Raw genomic sequence first — 17950 nt, forward strand, 5'->3', positions numbered from 1 at the left:
ATCTCAGTTCCCCCTCTCTCCTCTCCTCCTGTTCCCTCCAATTTTGAAATTATTTTAACCTTTTAGGATACAGCCTCTTTTTTTTTTTTTTTAAGGTTTTATTTATTTATCATATATACAACATTCTGCTTCCATGTATATCTGCACACCAGAAGAGGGCACCAGATCTCATAACGGATGGTTGTGAGCCACTATGTGGTTGCTGGGAATTGAACCCAGGACCTCTGGAAGAGCAGCCAGTGCTCTTCCTCTGAGCCATTTCTTCAGCCCCAGCCTCTTTTCTTATGCTACCTAGTATAGTACGGTTTAGTTTTATAAATTGGGCAACAAGCTCACTGTCTTGTCTTTTTCATCAGGATCTCACTATGTATCTCTGGCTTGGAACTATGTAGATCAGGTGTCCTCATACAGAGATTTGCCTGCCTCTGCTCTACTGAGCGTTGGGATTAAAGCTGCTCACCAGTACTCTACAACGTGCTATATTTTGTTGTTGTTAATGGTTGAGGGAGTCTGAAATGGAACTTTGTGTCTACATAGTAACTTTATCAGATTGTAAATATGAAATAAATGTAAAGAGGGTTTATATTAGAAAAAATATTGACAGGATTAAAGAAACAAACTCTGTTAAACTGAAGGATAGAAAATAAAATTTCTGGTATTCACTAACTAGAGGATCCTTAGCTCTTATTATTAATTTTTAAAACTATTTATTTGGTTTTTCAGAACAGGGTTTTCTGTGTAACAGGCCTGACTGTTCTAGAACTCTGTAGACCTGGCTGGCCTCAAACTCACAGATATCTGCTTGCCTCTGCCTCCCGAGTGATGGAATTGAAGGCGTGCGCCGCCACCACCCAGCCCTTAACTGCCATTCTTGAGACAGATTAGGTTAGTCTTTAATCTACCACAGAAGCAGTATATCTTAGTCTTTTGTCTTGAAAGTTACCTGATTCCTGTTTTATCATTTATGAAATTAAATATTGACATCTTAATGTGCATAATTGTAGGATTATGTGAGGTATTGAATAAAAGATTCAGGACTTGCCAGTGTAGTAAACATGGCCTAGGTGGTGATGAGTGTTTCTAACCTTGCCTGTTGTTTTTTTCATTCTCTGTTGTGGTTATGATCATCTTCAAGTAATTTCCTTGTATATTACTAATTACCTTAAGAAAGGTTACTTTATTTTGACTTGTGTTTTGTATGTGAGTACCTGTGGCTTAATAGAGCTTCTTTCATGTAGGGAGTCGTCGGATGGTGGATGTCATGGATGTGAACACACAGAAGGGCATTGAAATGACCATGGCTCAATGGACACGATACTATGAGACCCCAGAGGAGGAGCGAGAGAAACTCTATAATGTCATCAGCCTAGAGTTTAGCCACACCAGGCTTGAGAACATGGTGCAGCGACCTTCCACGGTTAGTCATTATTATTTCCCCACATTCTCATTTTCACCAGATGGTCTTTATACTGGGAGAATTTTTGTAACTTTGTACATGCCAAGATTAAGCTAAATGTGGAAAAGAGTATTGGGTAATAGTAACTTTCATTTTTAAAAGACTTTGTTTTCCGAAATCATTTAATTTTTATTAGAATCGTTCTGATTTATATCACCAAGAAGTTAATTTGGGAACTTGACCTTTCTGTGATAGAGAAGAATCTTAAAATGTTACTGGGAAATTTGCTGGGCGTTGGTGGTGCACGTCTTTAATCCCAGCACTCGGGAGGCAGAGGCAGGTGGATCTCTGAGTTCAAGGCCAGCCTGGTCGACAGAGTGAGTGCTCCAAAGCTACACAGAAAAACCCTGTCTCGAAAAACCAAAAAAAAAAAAAAAAAAAAAAAAAAAATTACTGGGAAATTTGCTTAAGGAATTCCTGTCCTGTAGGTTTATGTTTGCTAAGAAACTTAAAGGAATTATTTTGTTGGGGTGGGGGTGGTGCCATGTGTGGTGGCAAACACCTTCAATCCTAGCACACAAAAGACGGGGAGTTTGAGGCCATTCTGGTTTGCATAGCAAGTTCTAGATTAGCATGGGCTGCATAAGATAGAGCCTATCTCAAAAAAAAAAAAAAAAAAAAAAAAAAGGTAATAATCAAATAAAATAAAAGAGAAACTAAAGGAAAACTGGTTAGAGCAAGCTAAATTTTGTAACCACAGCCCATTCATTTCTCCAGCATTTTATGTAACAGGTTGTTCAAGTAAGTAACTAATAGTGATAAGTGATTTGGTTTCATTTGTTTTTAATATTCTACTCTCCTGAGTTAATTTTTATTTTACCTATCTTTTGGTAAAGTGGCTGCTATCTACTCAATATTGGGAAAACTATTCAGGAAGTGGATTTGGCTTCAATTTTGGAATGTGTGTATATAGGCCTTTCACTTTAAAATAGCTGGCAGAGTAGTGTGCATGCTTATAATCCAGTCTCAGCATGTATGAACTGGAGGCAGGAGGATCAGGGTTCAAGGTCATCTTCAGCTAAGTGAGATGCCGTCTCAAAAATAAAACAAAAAAACTTGCCATGCCTGGTGACATGAGGGGGCAAAGACAGGAAGATCTCTGAGTTGTAGGCCAGCCAGGGGTACATAGAGAGACTCTGTTTCAAAATACCAAACAAAAAACTCACTTAGGTATTCAAACAGAACTTGTACTGTTTCAGTCTAATCCAGTATCTCAGTGTTTTATCCTATTTCCATTGAAGTCCTAATTATACCCTTTGATTTAGAAAATTAATACGTGTTAATTGCTTGTAATTGTTTCAGGATATTTGATCACACTGTGAATCCAGAGATTTTATTACTTACTGGAAAAACATGTTTCTAGTTGTGGTGTGGCTCTAGCACTCACCTTTAATCCAAGAGCTTTCATCTTGAATATTGTAAACAGGATTAAATTAAGTCAACCATAAGTCAAGAGACAGAGCAAGGAATCAGTTGACAGGAAGTGAATATAGGATTATTAAGAAAAAAAAAACATGGGGGGGGTCAGGAAGAAAGAAAGACACACCAGAAGGAGAAGGAAGAAACAATCAGTTTGAGGGGGCTTGTTAAGAGACAGGATGTCATCAGAGGAGGTAGGTCAGCTGGGTGCTTTCTCTGCCTCTCTGAGCTAGCAGGCTCTTCACCCCAGCATCTGGCTCCTGAGTCTTTATTGGTAAAGTCAAATGATTGTTCTTAAAACAACATGTAATATCTTTATATACCTTCTAATAATTTGCAGTATTATCACTATAGTTTATTGGCATGTAACAGGGTGTATGTAGCCGTGTTACAGGTTTTTATGTAGCCAAGGTTGTCCTGGTTGGGTTTAAAAGATTGACAAGACTTCTTTGATGAATATGCTATAAACAGTGGAATCACTTCTCATTCATTCATTCATTCATTCATTCATTCATTTTTGAGGTTGGGTCCCACTGTGTAGCCTGGCTATCCTGGCACCTACTATGTAGACCAAGTTGGTCTTGGATTCACAGAGATGCACCTGCCTCTGCCCCCAAGTGCTAAGATTAATGATGTGTGCTACTAATCATTTTTAGTAAAGAATTCCCTAAAAAGGAAACATGAAGTCAAAGCATGGTGGCCCATGCCCATAATCCCAGCATTGTGGACATGGATACAGGAGGGTTGCCTGGGCTAGAGAGTAAGCTGCTGTCTCATAAACAACAGAAAACAATGTTGAGAATTATAGTAGCATTGCTTATAAAGGCATTGCTTTAATAATTCTATAATTATAATTTAAAAATGAATATTGTTACATATATAAAGCGTGATTATTAGAAACATTTAATCAGCTGGGTAGTGGTGGCACATGCTTTTACTACCAGCACTTGGGAGGCAGAGGCAGGCGGATCTCTGTGAGTTAGAGGCCACCCTGATCTAAAATGTGAGTTTCGAGACAACCAGGGATGATACACAGAGAAACCCTGTCTCTTAAAAATAAATCAAAAAAAAGAAGAAGAAGAAGAAGAAGAAGAAGAAGAAGAAGAAGAAAGAAACATTTAACCAGGGGCTGGAGAGATGATGGCTCAGAAGTTAGAGTACTGGCTGCATTTCCAGAGGTTCTGAGTTCATTTCCCAGCAACCTCATGGTGGCTCACAGCCATCTATGAGATCTGGTGCCCTCTTCTGGCATGCAGGTGTACTTATTTATTTATTTGTTTGTTTAGTCTTTTTGTTTTTTGTTTTTTTTCCAGACAGGATTTTTTTGTGTAGCCCTGGCTGTCCTGGAATTTGATCTGGAGACCAGACTGACCTCCAACTCACAGACACCTGCCTGCCTCTGCCACCTAAGCACTGGGATTAAAGGTGTGCACTAACATCCCCAGTTATTTCAAAGATTTTAATTACTTTGATTTCAACTTTGATAAACCAGGAGCTTATGATTTCTAACCCAGTAGTTTCTATATCACATACTGAATTTCTTTCCTCATTTTTAGAAATTGTTTTTTTTTTTTTTTATTGTTTCTTTTGTTGTTGTTATTGTTACTATTTGTTGAGACTGGGTTTTTCTGTGTAGCCCTGGCTGTCCTGGAACTTGCTTTTTGAACCCGGCTGGCCTTGAACTTAGAGATCTATGTGCCACTGCATCCCACCATTGCCTAGTAATACTCTTTTTTAAAATTAATTTATTAATTAATTAATTTATTTGTAGAACTTATTTTTCAAGGTCAGTCGGGTCTACTGAGTGAGATCTAGGACCAGCCAAGGCTACACAGAAACCCTGTCTCAAAAAAAGAAACAACAACAACAACAAAAAAAAAAACAACTTTTTATTTTTATATATGTGTGTGTGTCTGTGCTTGTGCACATCATGGTACATATATAAGGAGTTTGGTTGTCTCTTTCTAGTATGTGAAACCCAGAGTCAAACTGATGTTGTTGGGCTTGGTGGCTTGAGCCTTTATTTCTACACCATCTTGCCAGCCCAGATCTCTTTTATATTTTAGCTGCTCTAATAGTGAGTTTCCAATTATCATCAAAAACTACCCTTTAAAAATTTTATACATTCTCACAGTTTCAACCTACCATACCGGTATTGACAGAAGAACGTTCCTAGTTGTAAGCTACTGGTTTTAACCCATTTTGACCAATGCTTGCTTTACAGTCATGTTAATGTAACCATCAGTCTTTGCTCTCATTTTTTATCTATTTCCAGAATGTCTTTTGTGTCTAAGGCTCACAGATTTTAAGATTTTCTTTTGTGCTGTGTATATTTAAAGGAATTGTTTTTTTCTTGACTTTGAAATTGTCTGTCACCCCACCTCTTAAATGTCTCTTCCTTTTTTGAAGGTGGATTTCATTGACTGGGTAGATAACATGTGGCCAAGGCACTTGAAAGAAAGTCAGACTGAATCAACAAATGCTATTTTAGAGATGCAGTACCCTAAAGTGCAAAAGTAAGTTACTCACTTTTGTGTACTTTCCCAAGTGTTCTTTGGGGGTCTAAAAGTGATAACAAGGAATAGTCTATCCCTTTCAAGCTTTTTTCTATGCTAAATCATGAAATCAATAGATTATAAAAGTTGTGAGAAATTACATAGCACATGGTCTTATGAGTAAGGGAAAAAGCTGTATGTCCTGGACATGTGCCTTAGAATTGCATTTCTTTAACAGAATAGAGTGGCCCATGCCTTAAGGCAGAGGCAGCTAGATCTCCTGAGTTTCAAGGCCAGCCTGGTCTAAGTATTGAGTTCCAAGACAGCCAAGAAGCATAGTGAGACCTTACAACAACAACAAAAAGAAAGAAAACCTACTGGAAGTTTATTAGTTGCAAAGTAGAGAGAGTTCACTAGGGAGGAGAATGTCATTTTGGTCAGTAGTTTCTCTTTATCAGTGTACTAATGCTGCTGCTTCTCTTTGGGTCAGGTACTGTCTAATGAGTGTTCGAGGCTGCTATACTGACTTCCATGTGGATTTTGGTGGTACTTCTGTTTGGTATCATATCCACCAAGGTGGAAAGGTACGGTCATGGTTGGGATTGGAATTAGAAGCAGATTATATGACTTGCATGCTTAATATAATATGGAAACCATTCTATTAGGAAACATCCTCCATTCATATCTAAAGAGAATAGTAGATTCAGTTGCCTTTGTTGGCTAGTCCATTGGCATTTTGGTATTTATGTAGGCCAGTGTCATTCCACCAATATTTGCCCAATACTTGGGAAATCTCAGTAATACTGTTTCTAGAATGCAAAGCAGAATTCTCCAGGTGAAATTGAAAAGGTAATTCTTAATGGACAGTGTCCTTTTTGCACCTAAAAGAAAAGTAACGTGGAAAGGAACATCTAGCAAATTAGGATTCAGCTGGCTCTCCCTGTCTAGAGATACTGGTCTGAAATATGACCAAAGGAAACATTTTCTTTTTTTGAGGATTTGAAAAGGTACCTTTAGTCATAAAGAATTATATCCAAAAATAATAAAATATATCCATTTTTCTAAACATTATTTCAAATTGAAATGTAGAGTTACTAGCAGAGGTTTGTAGCCTTTCTTCTACTTAAGAGTGACTATATCTATTAGCAGAAGCAGAACTGGGATGAAAACAAGTACAAGAATTTAAATTAGGACATCTGAGTATCTAGCATCCTTTTGTTTATTTACATCTGTGTAGATGGGTTTTTTGTCTATTGATTTTAGTTACTACTTTGAGACAGAGCAGCCCCAGGCCAGTCTCTTTTTTGTTGTTGTTGTTTTGTTTTGTTTTGTTTTGTTTTTCGAGACAGGTGTTCTCTGTGTAGCTTTGGAGCCTATCCTGGCACTCGCTCTGGAGACCTGGCTGGCCTTGAACTCACAGAGATCCACCTGCCTCTGCCTCCCAAGTGCTAGGATTAAAGTTGTGTGCCACCAACGCCCAGCCCAGGCCAGTCTCTTAAGAGTTATTAATTACATCTAAATAATGGGGCTGCTTAAGCCTCTGGCCAGAGATTTTAAGAAACTGCCCAGGTAATAAGCCCAAGGCCCTTTTTCTCTTGGTGTTCTAGGTGGGTTCTGGGTTCTTCTACAGCCATAATCCCAGGAAGTCTAGATGTTGACCTACCAGATCTGTTTGTTTAGGTCCTGAGTTACCTAGATAGTCAAGTTTATTAGGCTGAGGGAATTGTTCGCCTGTCTTCTACCTTCCAGTCCTCTTTGTACTTGTTTATCAGTTGAGGGAGACGACTGGATCATGTCAATGGCTGTTAACAGACTGAAGTTTTTTAACTCACAGGTCTTCTGGCTCATCCCCCCTACAGCCCACAACCTGGAGCTGTACGAGAATTGGCTGCTGTCAGGGAAACAGGGAGACATCTTTCTGGGTGACCGGGTGTCAGATTGTCAACGAATTGAGCTCAAGCAGGGCTATACCTTCGTCATTCCCTCAGGTAAGAAAAGTGGGGAAAGTATGTAGCTTTCTAGCACTTAGCCCCTTTGTTTTCTTAAAGAAAATTGAGAATGCACAAGGTTCTGAATTCAATCCCTAGAAACACATACATGTGTATGCGTGCACAATCAGCAACAGTGATGTGTTTTTCTTTCTTCATGGGTGCAATTTAGAGAATGTGTATTTTAAAACAAAAAAATAAAAAGCAGTGCTTTTATTCTGGTACAATATATTAGTATTGGCCAGTGGTGGCTTCTCAAAGGATAAGCATGTTTGGACTACATGTTAAGCCCAGTAATTCAGAATCTTTATATGTGATGTATCCTCTCTGGTGAAGAACCACCTTTCCCCACCTGAATGGCGTGTGCTGAATCAGTGATATTTTAATTGTATCAGTAATTCTAAAATAAAGAGTACAAATATATAAAGAGTACAAATTTTCATATAAAGAGTACAAATCTTCGGGTCCGTGGTCTGTTTGAGATTTCTAGCTATGAAGTTGCTTGTTCAATACTACTTTGACGAAATAATTAAGTCTGTTTTTTTGTTGTTGTTGTTGAAAAGACTACATGAGAGTATTAATAAACTATCTTGCACAGAGCTGGTACACAGTTGGTGCTTTAATAAATGTTAGGAGCATTTATTAAAAGTTTCTTGCACTGGGGAAGTAACTTGATGGTAGAGTACTTGCTTAGCATGCATAATAGTGTGTGTTATATCTTTAGCATTAAAAAAAAACAAAACCCACACATCTTATGCTGAGTGTGGAATCACACACATATAGTCCTAGCTATTTGCATGTATTTGAGACTGGCATGAACAGCATTTAAGACCCTGTCTTTAAAATAAGTAAAAAAAACCTGTTCCTTAGTTATGTATTCACATTTAATGTTCACTACCATAGGAAGTACAATATATCCTAGTTTTAAGGAGAAAATTGAGGCTTTGAAAGATAAGTAACTTGACCAATCATTAAAGGAGCCTGGACTATTCATCTAGGTCGTGTTTCGAAGAAAGAGAAGAATATGACCTAGAAGACTTGTAGTATTCTGAGGAAACCATATTGCAGCATATGCATTCATTCCTGCCTCCATTTTCTATCTTCCAGGTTGGATTCATGCTGTGTATACTCCTACAGACACATTAGTGTTTGGAGGAAATTTTTTGCATAGCTTCAACATCCCCATGCAATTAAAGATATATAGCATTGAAGATCGGACACGGGTGAGTAATTTTATGTAACAATTTTATGTGAGGACGTTTCCCTGTGTATGACAGATGTTAGATGAGCATGGTAATCTTTGTAGCACTCAGGGACAGAAAGATTGTGAGTTTGAGGCCAGCTTGAACTATGTAGCAAGACTGTGTATCAAAAGAAAAAGACAAATTTAAAAGGGATTCATGGGGTGAGATAGCTTAGCAGGTAAAGATACCTTGATGCACAGCTTGATAACGGAAGTCCAAGCCCCAGAGCACACATGGTATAAGGATAGAACTGACACCTGCACATTGCCTTCTAACCTTCATATGCATATACTGCTATCATCCTTCCCCCAATACAGTAAATAAATCAGGAAGGGATTCATGGATGATTTGTCAATTTTTCAGATTTTCTTTTCATTAAAAAGCAATTCCACCTATTTTGAGGGCATGGCAGAAAAAAATATTTACTGGACTCTTGTTTTGAGGGACTTTTAACTATGAAGTTCTTCATATAGATATCTGTATAATCTTTGGAGCCATGTTTTTCATTTTTATGCTCATGCATAGTTTTTGGAATGTGAATGATCACTTGAAACTTCACAGCTTTGAATTTTTCTGCCTTCTTATTACCAGCTCTCCTCTCTTTCCCTTTCCAATTTTTAAAAATATAAGCACCTTTTAAAAAATAAATTTTAGCCAGGTGTTGGTGGTGCACGCCTTTAATCTCGGCAGAGGCAGGTGGATCTCTGTGAGTTCAACGCCAGCCTGGTCTACAGAGCTAGTGCCAGGATAGGCTCCAAAGCTACACAGAGAAACCCTGTCTCAAAAAATCCAAAAGAAAAAAAAAGTAAATTTTATTTATTTTGTCTTGAATGTTGGGTTTCTATGCCAAGGCATATGTGTGAAGGTCAGAAGACAACTTGTAGAAGTCAGTTCTCTTGTCACCACGTCCCGGGAATCTAATTGAGGTCATCTGGCTTGGCAGCAAGCACCTTTACCTGCTAGGAAAGGCCATCCTGTTGGGCCCTTTTCCTCTCCATCATAAGTGCCAGGATTAGTCCTGAACTCAAGAACTTTCCCAAAATGTATGAGTACACTTCAAATGCTAATAGAGAAGCACAGTGTGTTGTGTTTAGTTTAAGGAGACTCAATACCTATTACCTATTTTTTTTTTTTTTTGAGACAGGGCTTCTCTGTAGACCTGGCTGTCTTGGAACTTGATTTGTAGACCAGAATCTGGTCTACAATCTGGACCAGAATCTGGACTAGAATCTGCCTGTCTCTGCCTCCTGAGTGCTGGGATTAAAGGCATGCATACATCACCACACCTGGTTTTAATTTTTTCTTTTAGACAGCGTCTCACTATGTAGCTCTAGCTGTTCTGGAACTCACTAATTAACAGGCTGGCCTCAAATTCAGAGATTGTCTGCCTCTGCCTCCTGGGTACTGGGGTTAAACGTATGCACCAGAAGGTACCAGATATATTTAGAATGGTACTTGGCACTCATCTTCCTTGTTCATTGATTTATGGTAATTTTTTTTTTTTGGTTTTTCGAGACAGGGTTTCTCTGTGTAGCTTTGGAGCCTATCCTGGCACTCGCTCTGGAGGCCAGGCTGGCCTCGAACTCACAGATACCCGCCTGCCTCTGCCTCCCGAGTGCTGGGATTAAAGGCATATGCCACCAATGCCCGGCCGATTTATGGTAATTTTAATTCACCTTTTCCTGACAATGGTATATCTAAGGGACATTCTTTATATTTCTGAATTAATTTCAAAATGCTCTGAATGGAAAGAAGATTAATGCTACAAAAATAGTGATTGATTAAACCACACAGATTATTAATCGGATAGGTGGGTATACTACAAAGTACAAGACAGCGAAGTTGAGGGTGGTTGTTGGACAGAGGCTCAATCTTGTCTTCTAAACAGCACACAGCTTGAGAATGAGTTTAAAATTATACTTTTATGCATATAATCGATGTGTTAATGTAATTGTGTAACTTTATTTCCTGCCCATCTTTCATTAGATTCTTTGTCCTGTATTCTTCAGATTCAGAAAATAACATCCAAGCAAGAATGCTTGGCATGCCTTTATACTCTAAAATAGTTTTTTGTTTATGTTTTGGTTTTTTGAGACAGGGTCTCTCTAGGTAGCCATTGCTGTCCTGGAACTCTCTGTGAAGACCATGGTGGCCTGCCTTTGCCTCTTGAGTGCTAAGTTTAAAGACATTGGCCTAAAATAATTTTGCAAATATATAGCACCTTTTTACCCTCTCTTCATGCTCCTACACCTTTCTTCTTTTTCACTTGCCTCTTATCTCCTGACTGTAGAAATTACAGATGTGTGTGTCCTACACCTAGTTATTGTGTCTTATTGTAACATCCCTGCAATCAAACCTTAAACTTACCTTTTTTATTAACCACGTAACCAAGCCAGCCTTTTAGTTGTTCTAGTTTTTGCATATCCTTTTTGTCTATAGTGATTGTCTCTTAAAAAATTCTCTTCCTTTTTTTCTTAAACATTGTACTTTTGTTTTTGTTTGCTGGCAAGTTTTAAGATAGATTTTATGGCCGGGCATTGGTGGTGGTGGTGGTGGTGGTGGTGGTGGTGGTGTGGTGGTGCACGCCTTTAATCCCAGCACTCGGGAGCAGAGGCAGTTGGATCTCTGTGAATTCGAGGCCAGCCTGGTCTACAAGAGCTAGTTCCAGGACAGCCTCCAAAGCCAGGGAGCAACCCTGTCTCGAAAAACCAAAAAAAAAAAAAAAAAAAGATAGGTTTTATGTAGCCCAGGCTGTCCTTTAATTTCTGATCCTCCTCCCTCTATGTCCAAATTGGTGAGAATACAATTATATATCATGGTACCCAGTTTTATGCATTTCCTACCCAGGCCTTTATATCTGCTAGGCAAGCAATCTGCCAAGCTGATCTACATCTCAGTCCTTGTTTTTTTCTTTTTTGACAGTGTCTCGCTATGTAGTCCAGGCTGGCCTTGAACATGTTCCTTGCGTCAGCCTTTTGAGTACTGAGGTTGCAGATACAAACTACCCTGCCAATTTCTAAAATCAACATTCTCAAAATTGTCAAATTGACTTAAGTTCTTGCTTCAGATGCCAATTTAAATTTATAGATTGACTGACAAGAATTTTTCTTGGGTTAATAGTTGAGTGGTTGAGATTTTCTTTCTTAATCTCTTCCCTTGAAAATTGTCATTTTCTCATAATTCTTTTCCTGTATAGGTTCCAAATAAATTCCGTTACCCATTTTACTACGAAATGTGTTGGTACGTGTTGGAGCGATATGTATACTGCATAACCAACCGATCTCACCTAACTAAGGAATTTCAGAAAGAATCCCTCAGCATGGGTAAGTGTTTTGACTTCATGAACTTTTAAGACACACTTGAGTTGTCACTTAGTAGTTACAATTTAGGAGTTTTTGACATTTGTACTTGTCTGAAAATTCCGAGTTGATTTACTGCAATTGAACACTAAATACACAGCTAGATATGAATTACCAAGCTGAATTAAGCACTGTGTGTCTGCACTTTGATTGGGTTGCTATATTCATTTCCTCAAGATAAGTGATAGTATTGTTCTGTTTTTTTTTATTAACAAATATTAGCTACACATATGGTTTCATATGTATCTGCTTTCCTCTTCCTAACTAGTCCTCTTCTACTCCCCCCCCACCCCCCCAGACAGGGTTTCTTTGTGTACCAGCTCTAGCTGTCCTGGAACTCAATTGTAGACCAGGCTGGACTCACTCAAACTCACAGAGATCTGCCTGCTTCTGCCTCCTGAGTGCTGGTTAAAGGCATGTACCACCAACGTCTGGCCTTGTTTTATATTTTTTAAGATTTATCTGTTTATTATGTATACAGTGTTCTACCTGCATGTGTCCCTGCAGGCCAGAAGAGGAGGGCACCAGTTCTCACCACAGATGGCAGTGAGCCACCCTGTGGTTGCTGGGAATTAAACCCAGGACCTTTGAAGAGCAGCCAGTGCTCTTAACCTCTGAGCCATCTCTCCAGCCCTTCTTTCTTTTTTAAAGAGAATTTAATTAATTTTTATTATATGTGCATTCGTATTTTGCCCACATATATGTCTGTATAAGGGTGTCAGAGACCTTGGAACTGGAGTTTCAGACACCTTGTGAGCTGCCATGTGGGTATTGAACCCGGATTCTCTGGAATAGCAGCCAGTTCTTTTAACAGCTGAGCTATCTCTCTGGGAAAGTCCCTGTGTGTGTGTGGGGGGGTGGTTATCAACTAATATAATTAGACTTACTATAGAAGCATGGGTGAAGGATTATTTACAGATACATGGGCAACCAGTGGCTACACCAATAAGGAAAATTTCTCTCCTTCCCCCCACAACCATGAACTGCCAAAAGATCTTCAGGGATGATAGGGGCTTATAAGCCCCTTGCAATACTTCACTGCCTACAGATCTTGAGGGAGGGTGGGGCCTTGTGATCCCCTCTTATCAATGATGGAAGTTGGTGGTCCAGTCTTGTATAGTTATTGTGTATTATAAGTAATCACAGCCATTGACATTTCAAGATTCTATGTCTTTCCTGGAATATAACATTGAATAACAACCATCCCTTCCTCCAGCCGTTATATGTGTGTAACATAACTATATACCTGTGTGGTAGGTTTAATTAGCCTGATTTTACAAATAAGAATTTGGAGGGATGTTTTTTGTTGTTTTGTTTGCTTTGGGGGTTTTGTTTGGTTCATTTCAAGACACAGGTTTCTCTGTGTAGTCCTGGCTGTCATAGATCATGCTGACCTCAAACTCAGAGATCCACCAGTCTCTGCCTCCCAAGTGCTGGGACTAAAAGCATGTGCCACTACAACCCAGCACAAATGAGAATTTTATCTCAATATTTTTATACTTTTTGTGCTGGAGAGATGGCTCAAAGGTTAAGAGCACTCACTGGCTGCTCTTCCAGAGGTCCTGAGTTCAATTCCCAGCAACCACATGGTGGCTCACAACCATCTAAAATAAGATCTGGTTCCCACTTCTGGCCTTTAGGCAAGCTTTTTGGTAGAACACCGTATACATAATAAAGTCTTGGGGTTTTTTGTTGTTGTTTTTGTTTTTGTTTTTGAGACAGGGTTTCTCAGTGTAGCTTTGGAGCCCATCCTGGCACTCGCTCTGGAGACCAGGCTGGCCTCGAACTCACAGAGATCCTCCTGCCTCTGCCTCCTGAGTGCTGGACTAGACTGATCAGACTCTAGTATCTTTGTTTTTAACCTTTGTGCTTTAAAGTTTTCTCAAAGAAATGCTTAATTGGATAAATGGTAGTTTGTTTTCTTTAATTTTTTTATTAGATTGGTTTTATGTGTGAGTGTATGTATGTATTTGTACCACATATGTGATAGGTGTCTGCAGAGGTCAGAAGAGCCTGTCAAATCTCATAGAACTAGAGTTCTACATAATTATGTGGGTACTGAGAATCGAACCTGGAATCCTTTGCAATAGGAACAAGTGTTCTTAATCACTGAGCTGTTGCTCTAGCCCCCACATGGTAATTTTCTTTTGTTTTGTATCTTTGTATCTCAACTCTAGCTGGCCTGGGATTCACTATGTAGACCAGAGTAGCCTGGAACTCACAGATCCTCCTGCCTCTGCTTCCTACTATGCTGGGAATTAGGGGCATGCCTTACCACTCCCAGCTACTATAGGGATTTTTCTGTTTGTAATTATGGTTTTTCAGCATTGACTTTGTGTTTTATAACTTGGGGTATACTGTGTTATTTCTCTCATTAATGAACTGGCCAACTGGCATTTATTTCCTTTGCATTGGTAGATATGGAACTAAATGAGTTGGACTCTGGAAATGGTGACGAGGAAGGGGTGGACAGAGAAGCCCGGCGCTTGAACAGTAAGCGATCTGTGCTTACCAGTCCTGTTGCTAATGGAGTCAACCTGGATTATGATGTACTAGGCAAAACCTGCCGAAGTCTTCCAAATCTGAAGAAAACTTTGTCTGGAGACTCTTCCTCAGACTCTAGCCGGGGATCTCAAAATGGCCAAGTTTGGGATCCCCAATGTAGTCCTAGAAAGGATAGGCAAGTGCATCTGACCCACTTTGAGCTTGAAGGTCTTCGCTGTCTTGTAGATAAGTTAGAGTCACTGCCACTGCACAAGAAGTGTGTCCCCACAGGGATAGAAGACGAAGATGCTCTGATTGCTGACGTAAAGGTAAGCAGCCGTTTACCTGTCTAGGAGAGTTGTTCCAGGATTTGGAGGGAAAGGGTATTGGGATTAAGGATGCCTCAAGTACAGGATAGTTAATAAGTGCTTGTATCAGTGCTGCTCAATGTTTCCATTTCTAGACTGATATTCACCTTGCCATTTGGAAAATGGAAACATTTGTGTCTTCGCTGTTGACTTAAATTTAATGTTAAAAACTTGAAGCATACCACCAAAATAGAGAAAGTGTAGAGGGCCAGATGAGATGTTTCAATGAGTAGATTTGATGACCTAAGAATAATTCCTGGAACCTACATGGTGAAAGGGGAGAATCAGCTCCCACAAGCTGTTGTTTTACACATAATAAATCAACAACAATGTAATGAACATAAGGACATTTGGGACCTGAGGAGATGGTATGGCAGGTAAATTCTCTTGCTGCACAAGCATGAAGACCTTGGTTCAATTCCTAGAGCCCATCCATATTCATGCGTTCCTATGGTGAAATGGGAGGCAGACATAGAACTGGCCAGAAGCTGATTCCCTCCTTCTACTCCAGATAATCCCTCTTTCTGCTTTCATGTCACAAATATTTCATTACCCTGTGTTTTTTCCTCTTCCCTTTTCCTCTCCTCTCATGGTTTCCTTTCTACCCCATCTTCCCACACACAAATACAGATTCTACATAATTTTCTGTAGTTCCATCCATTTTCCTGAAATACCATGATTTTATTTTTCATTATAGTTGGATAAAACGTCATTGTGTAATTGTGCCACATTTTCATTATCCATTTATCTCTTGATAGACATCTAAGCTGGTTCCGCTTCTTAGCCATTGTGAGTAGTCCCACAGTAAAAATGTATATTCAAGTATCTGTGATATGATGACTTGGAGTCATCATATAGCTGGCTTATATAGTACCTCTATTTTTAGTTTTTTGAAGAACTCCCATACTGACTTCCCCAATAGCCATGCCAGTTTACAGTCCCACCAGCAACATATTTTCTACAGGCCCTCCAGATTGTCATTGTTTTATTTTGTTTGTTTGTTTGGTTCTTTGGATGATGATTATTGTAGGAGAGGGCACATGTGTGGCTGTAAAATGGGGGTTGAATTCACGATAAGCACTTTTCTACAACTAGCTCCTGTCATTGGGTGTTCGTTTTTTGATAGATTTGGGAGGAGGGAGGCGTAGGTGAAATCTCACAGCAGATTTAATTTAATTTACTTTATATTGATGACTGAGAATTTTTTTTTTTTTTTTAAGTATACTATTTGGTGGGTGTGTGGTCATATGTGTCATAGCACACATGTAGAGATCCAAACACAACTAGTGGGAATCACTTCTCCCTTTCCATACCTGAATTCCAGGGATCAATCTTAAGTCTCCGGGCTTATTAACAGGTGCCCTTTTTCCACTGAGCCATATTACTGGCCCTTACCCATATTTTATTCTGTCAATTTTGACGTTACAGGACTTTGAGCCATTTTGAATTTATTTTTGTGTAGGGTAAAAGAGTCTGATCTGTTCCATTCTTCTACAAAATCTCAGCTAGTTTTCCAACCATTATTTGGTATAGCTTTTTTTCCAATTTATATTTTTGATATATTTGTCAAAAATTGGGTAATTGTACCTGTGCGGATTTATATCATTGGTCTGTGGGTCTGTTTTTGTGCTAGACCGTGCAGGTTGTTACTATAAATAGTAAATCTCTTTCCAGACCCATATTTCTTTTCTCCTTCCATCCTTCCTTTCTTCCTTCCTTCCTTCCTCCCTCTCTCCCTCCCTCTTCCTCCCCCTCCCTTTCTCTTCCTCTTCCTCTCACTCTCATTCTCTTTCTTTGAGGCAGGATCTCCCTACATAGCCCTGACTGTCCTGGGACTCACAGGGATCTGTGATTAAAGGCATGCACCATTAAGACTGGCTAGTTCCCCAATTCCTTCCTTCCTTCTTTCTCTCTTTCTTTGTTTCTTTGTTTCTTTCTTTCTTTCTTTCTTTCTTTCTTTCTTTCTTTCTTTCCCTTCTTCCTTCTTTCTTTTCTTTCTTTCCTTCCTTCCCTTTTTTTTTTTTTATCTATTTTATGTACACTGGTGTTTTGCCTACATATATGTGTGATGGTGCCACATCCCCTAGAAGTGGAGTTATAGACAGTTGTAAGCTGCCATATGGGTGCTGGGAATTGAACCAGGGTCCTCTGAAGAGTAGTCAGTGCTCTTAGACACTGAGCCATCTCTCCAGACCCCCATTCCCAATTCTTGATTCAGATTTTCCTTAGCCACTGTGTCATCGAATTAGGGTGCTCTCCAACTTCTGCCACTTCAGCAAAGAATTCCAAAGACTTTGAATGAGTCTCATGTTTTATGTTTTCTTTTCACAGTTGACATTTTAATTGCATCTTATACTTTTAATGTATTAGTAAAAAGGGAAAAGTTACAGAGACTGAAATGGGATGTCAAGGGTCTTGCTCTATATAGTCTGGATTTGTCTTGATCTCTCAGTCCTCTTACATAAGCCTCCTGGGTGATGGAATTACAGGAGTAGTGACAGTTTGATTTTTTTTTTTAAGATTTGCTAGCCATGGTGGTGTCTCCAGCTTATAATCCCAGTACTGGGGAGGCAGAAGCATGGGGAATCTCTGTGAGTTCAAGGACAGCCAGGGCTGTCTTGCAAAACCTAAGGGATGAGGGAAAGATTTGATCTTAAGCTAGATATGGCAGTATATACCTGTAATCCAAGGAAGCTAAGATAGGATAGGAAGAGTGCTGCAAGTTTAGTGCTAGTTTAGCTACAAAATGGGTCTCAGGCCTGGGCTATAGAATAAAGACTGTGTTTCAAATAGGAAGAAAAAAAATCTCCTTTGTTGTTTTAGAAAAAGCAGGTGCTATTGCAGCTTTTATATAATGAAGTAAAAAAAAAAAAAAGACAGGGCTTTCAGGTTGGTGTGGTCCTATTTCTAAAATTGCTAGTGTATAGCAAAAGAAATTTAGCCATACTTTTCTTGGCTCTCAAGTTATATTACAATTCACTTTACACCTTTGAGTAAACAAAGGATTTTTGGATTTTTTATTTTCTACTGTGGTGAGTCAGTCTGTCTGTCTACCTGTCTGTTTTTTAGCCCTGTCTGTGTAGCCCTAGCTGGTCTACAGGTTAACATGGAACTCAGATAGAGCCTATCTCTACTTC

General features: G+C 39.2%; 1 protein-coding gene across 3 annotated transcripts in view; it reads left to right on the forward strand.

The window, feature by feature from the left end:
* Kdm2a (lysine demethylase 2A) overlaps nt 1-17950 on the forward strand; it is a 65440-nt gene that overhangs the window by 22515 nt on the left and 24975 nt on the right. For all 3 annotated transcript variants that reach the window (XM_027408683.2, XM_035442048.1, XM_027408682.2), the window contains exons 6-12: nt 1239-1417; nt 5285-5391; nt 5861-5954; nt 7205-7358; nt 8466-8581; nt 11799-11925; nt 14380-14774. In XM_027408683.2, the coding sequence (XP_027264484.1) occupies nt 1239-1417; nt 5285-5391; nt 5861-5954; nt 7205-7358; nt 8466-8581; nt 11799-11925; nt 14380-14774 (1172 nt within the window). The remainder of the gene's footprint in view (nt 1-1238; nt 1418-5284; nt 5392-5860; nt 5955-7204; nt 7359-8465; nt 8582-11798; nt 11926-14379; nt 14775-17950) is intronic.

The sequence above is a fragment of the Cricetulus griseus genome, chromosome 3, assembly GCF_003668045.3.
Source record: "Cricetulus griseus strain 17A/GY chromosome 3, alternate assembly CriGri-PICRH-1.0, whole genome shotgun sequence".
NCBI lineage: Eukaryota > Metazoa > Chordata > Mammalia > Rodentia > Cricetidae > Cricetulus > Cricetulus griseus.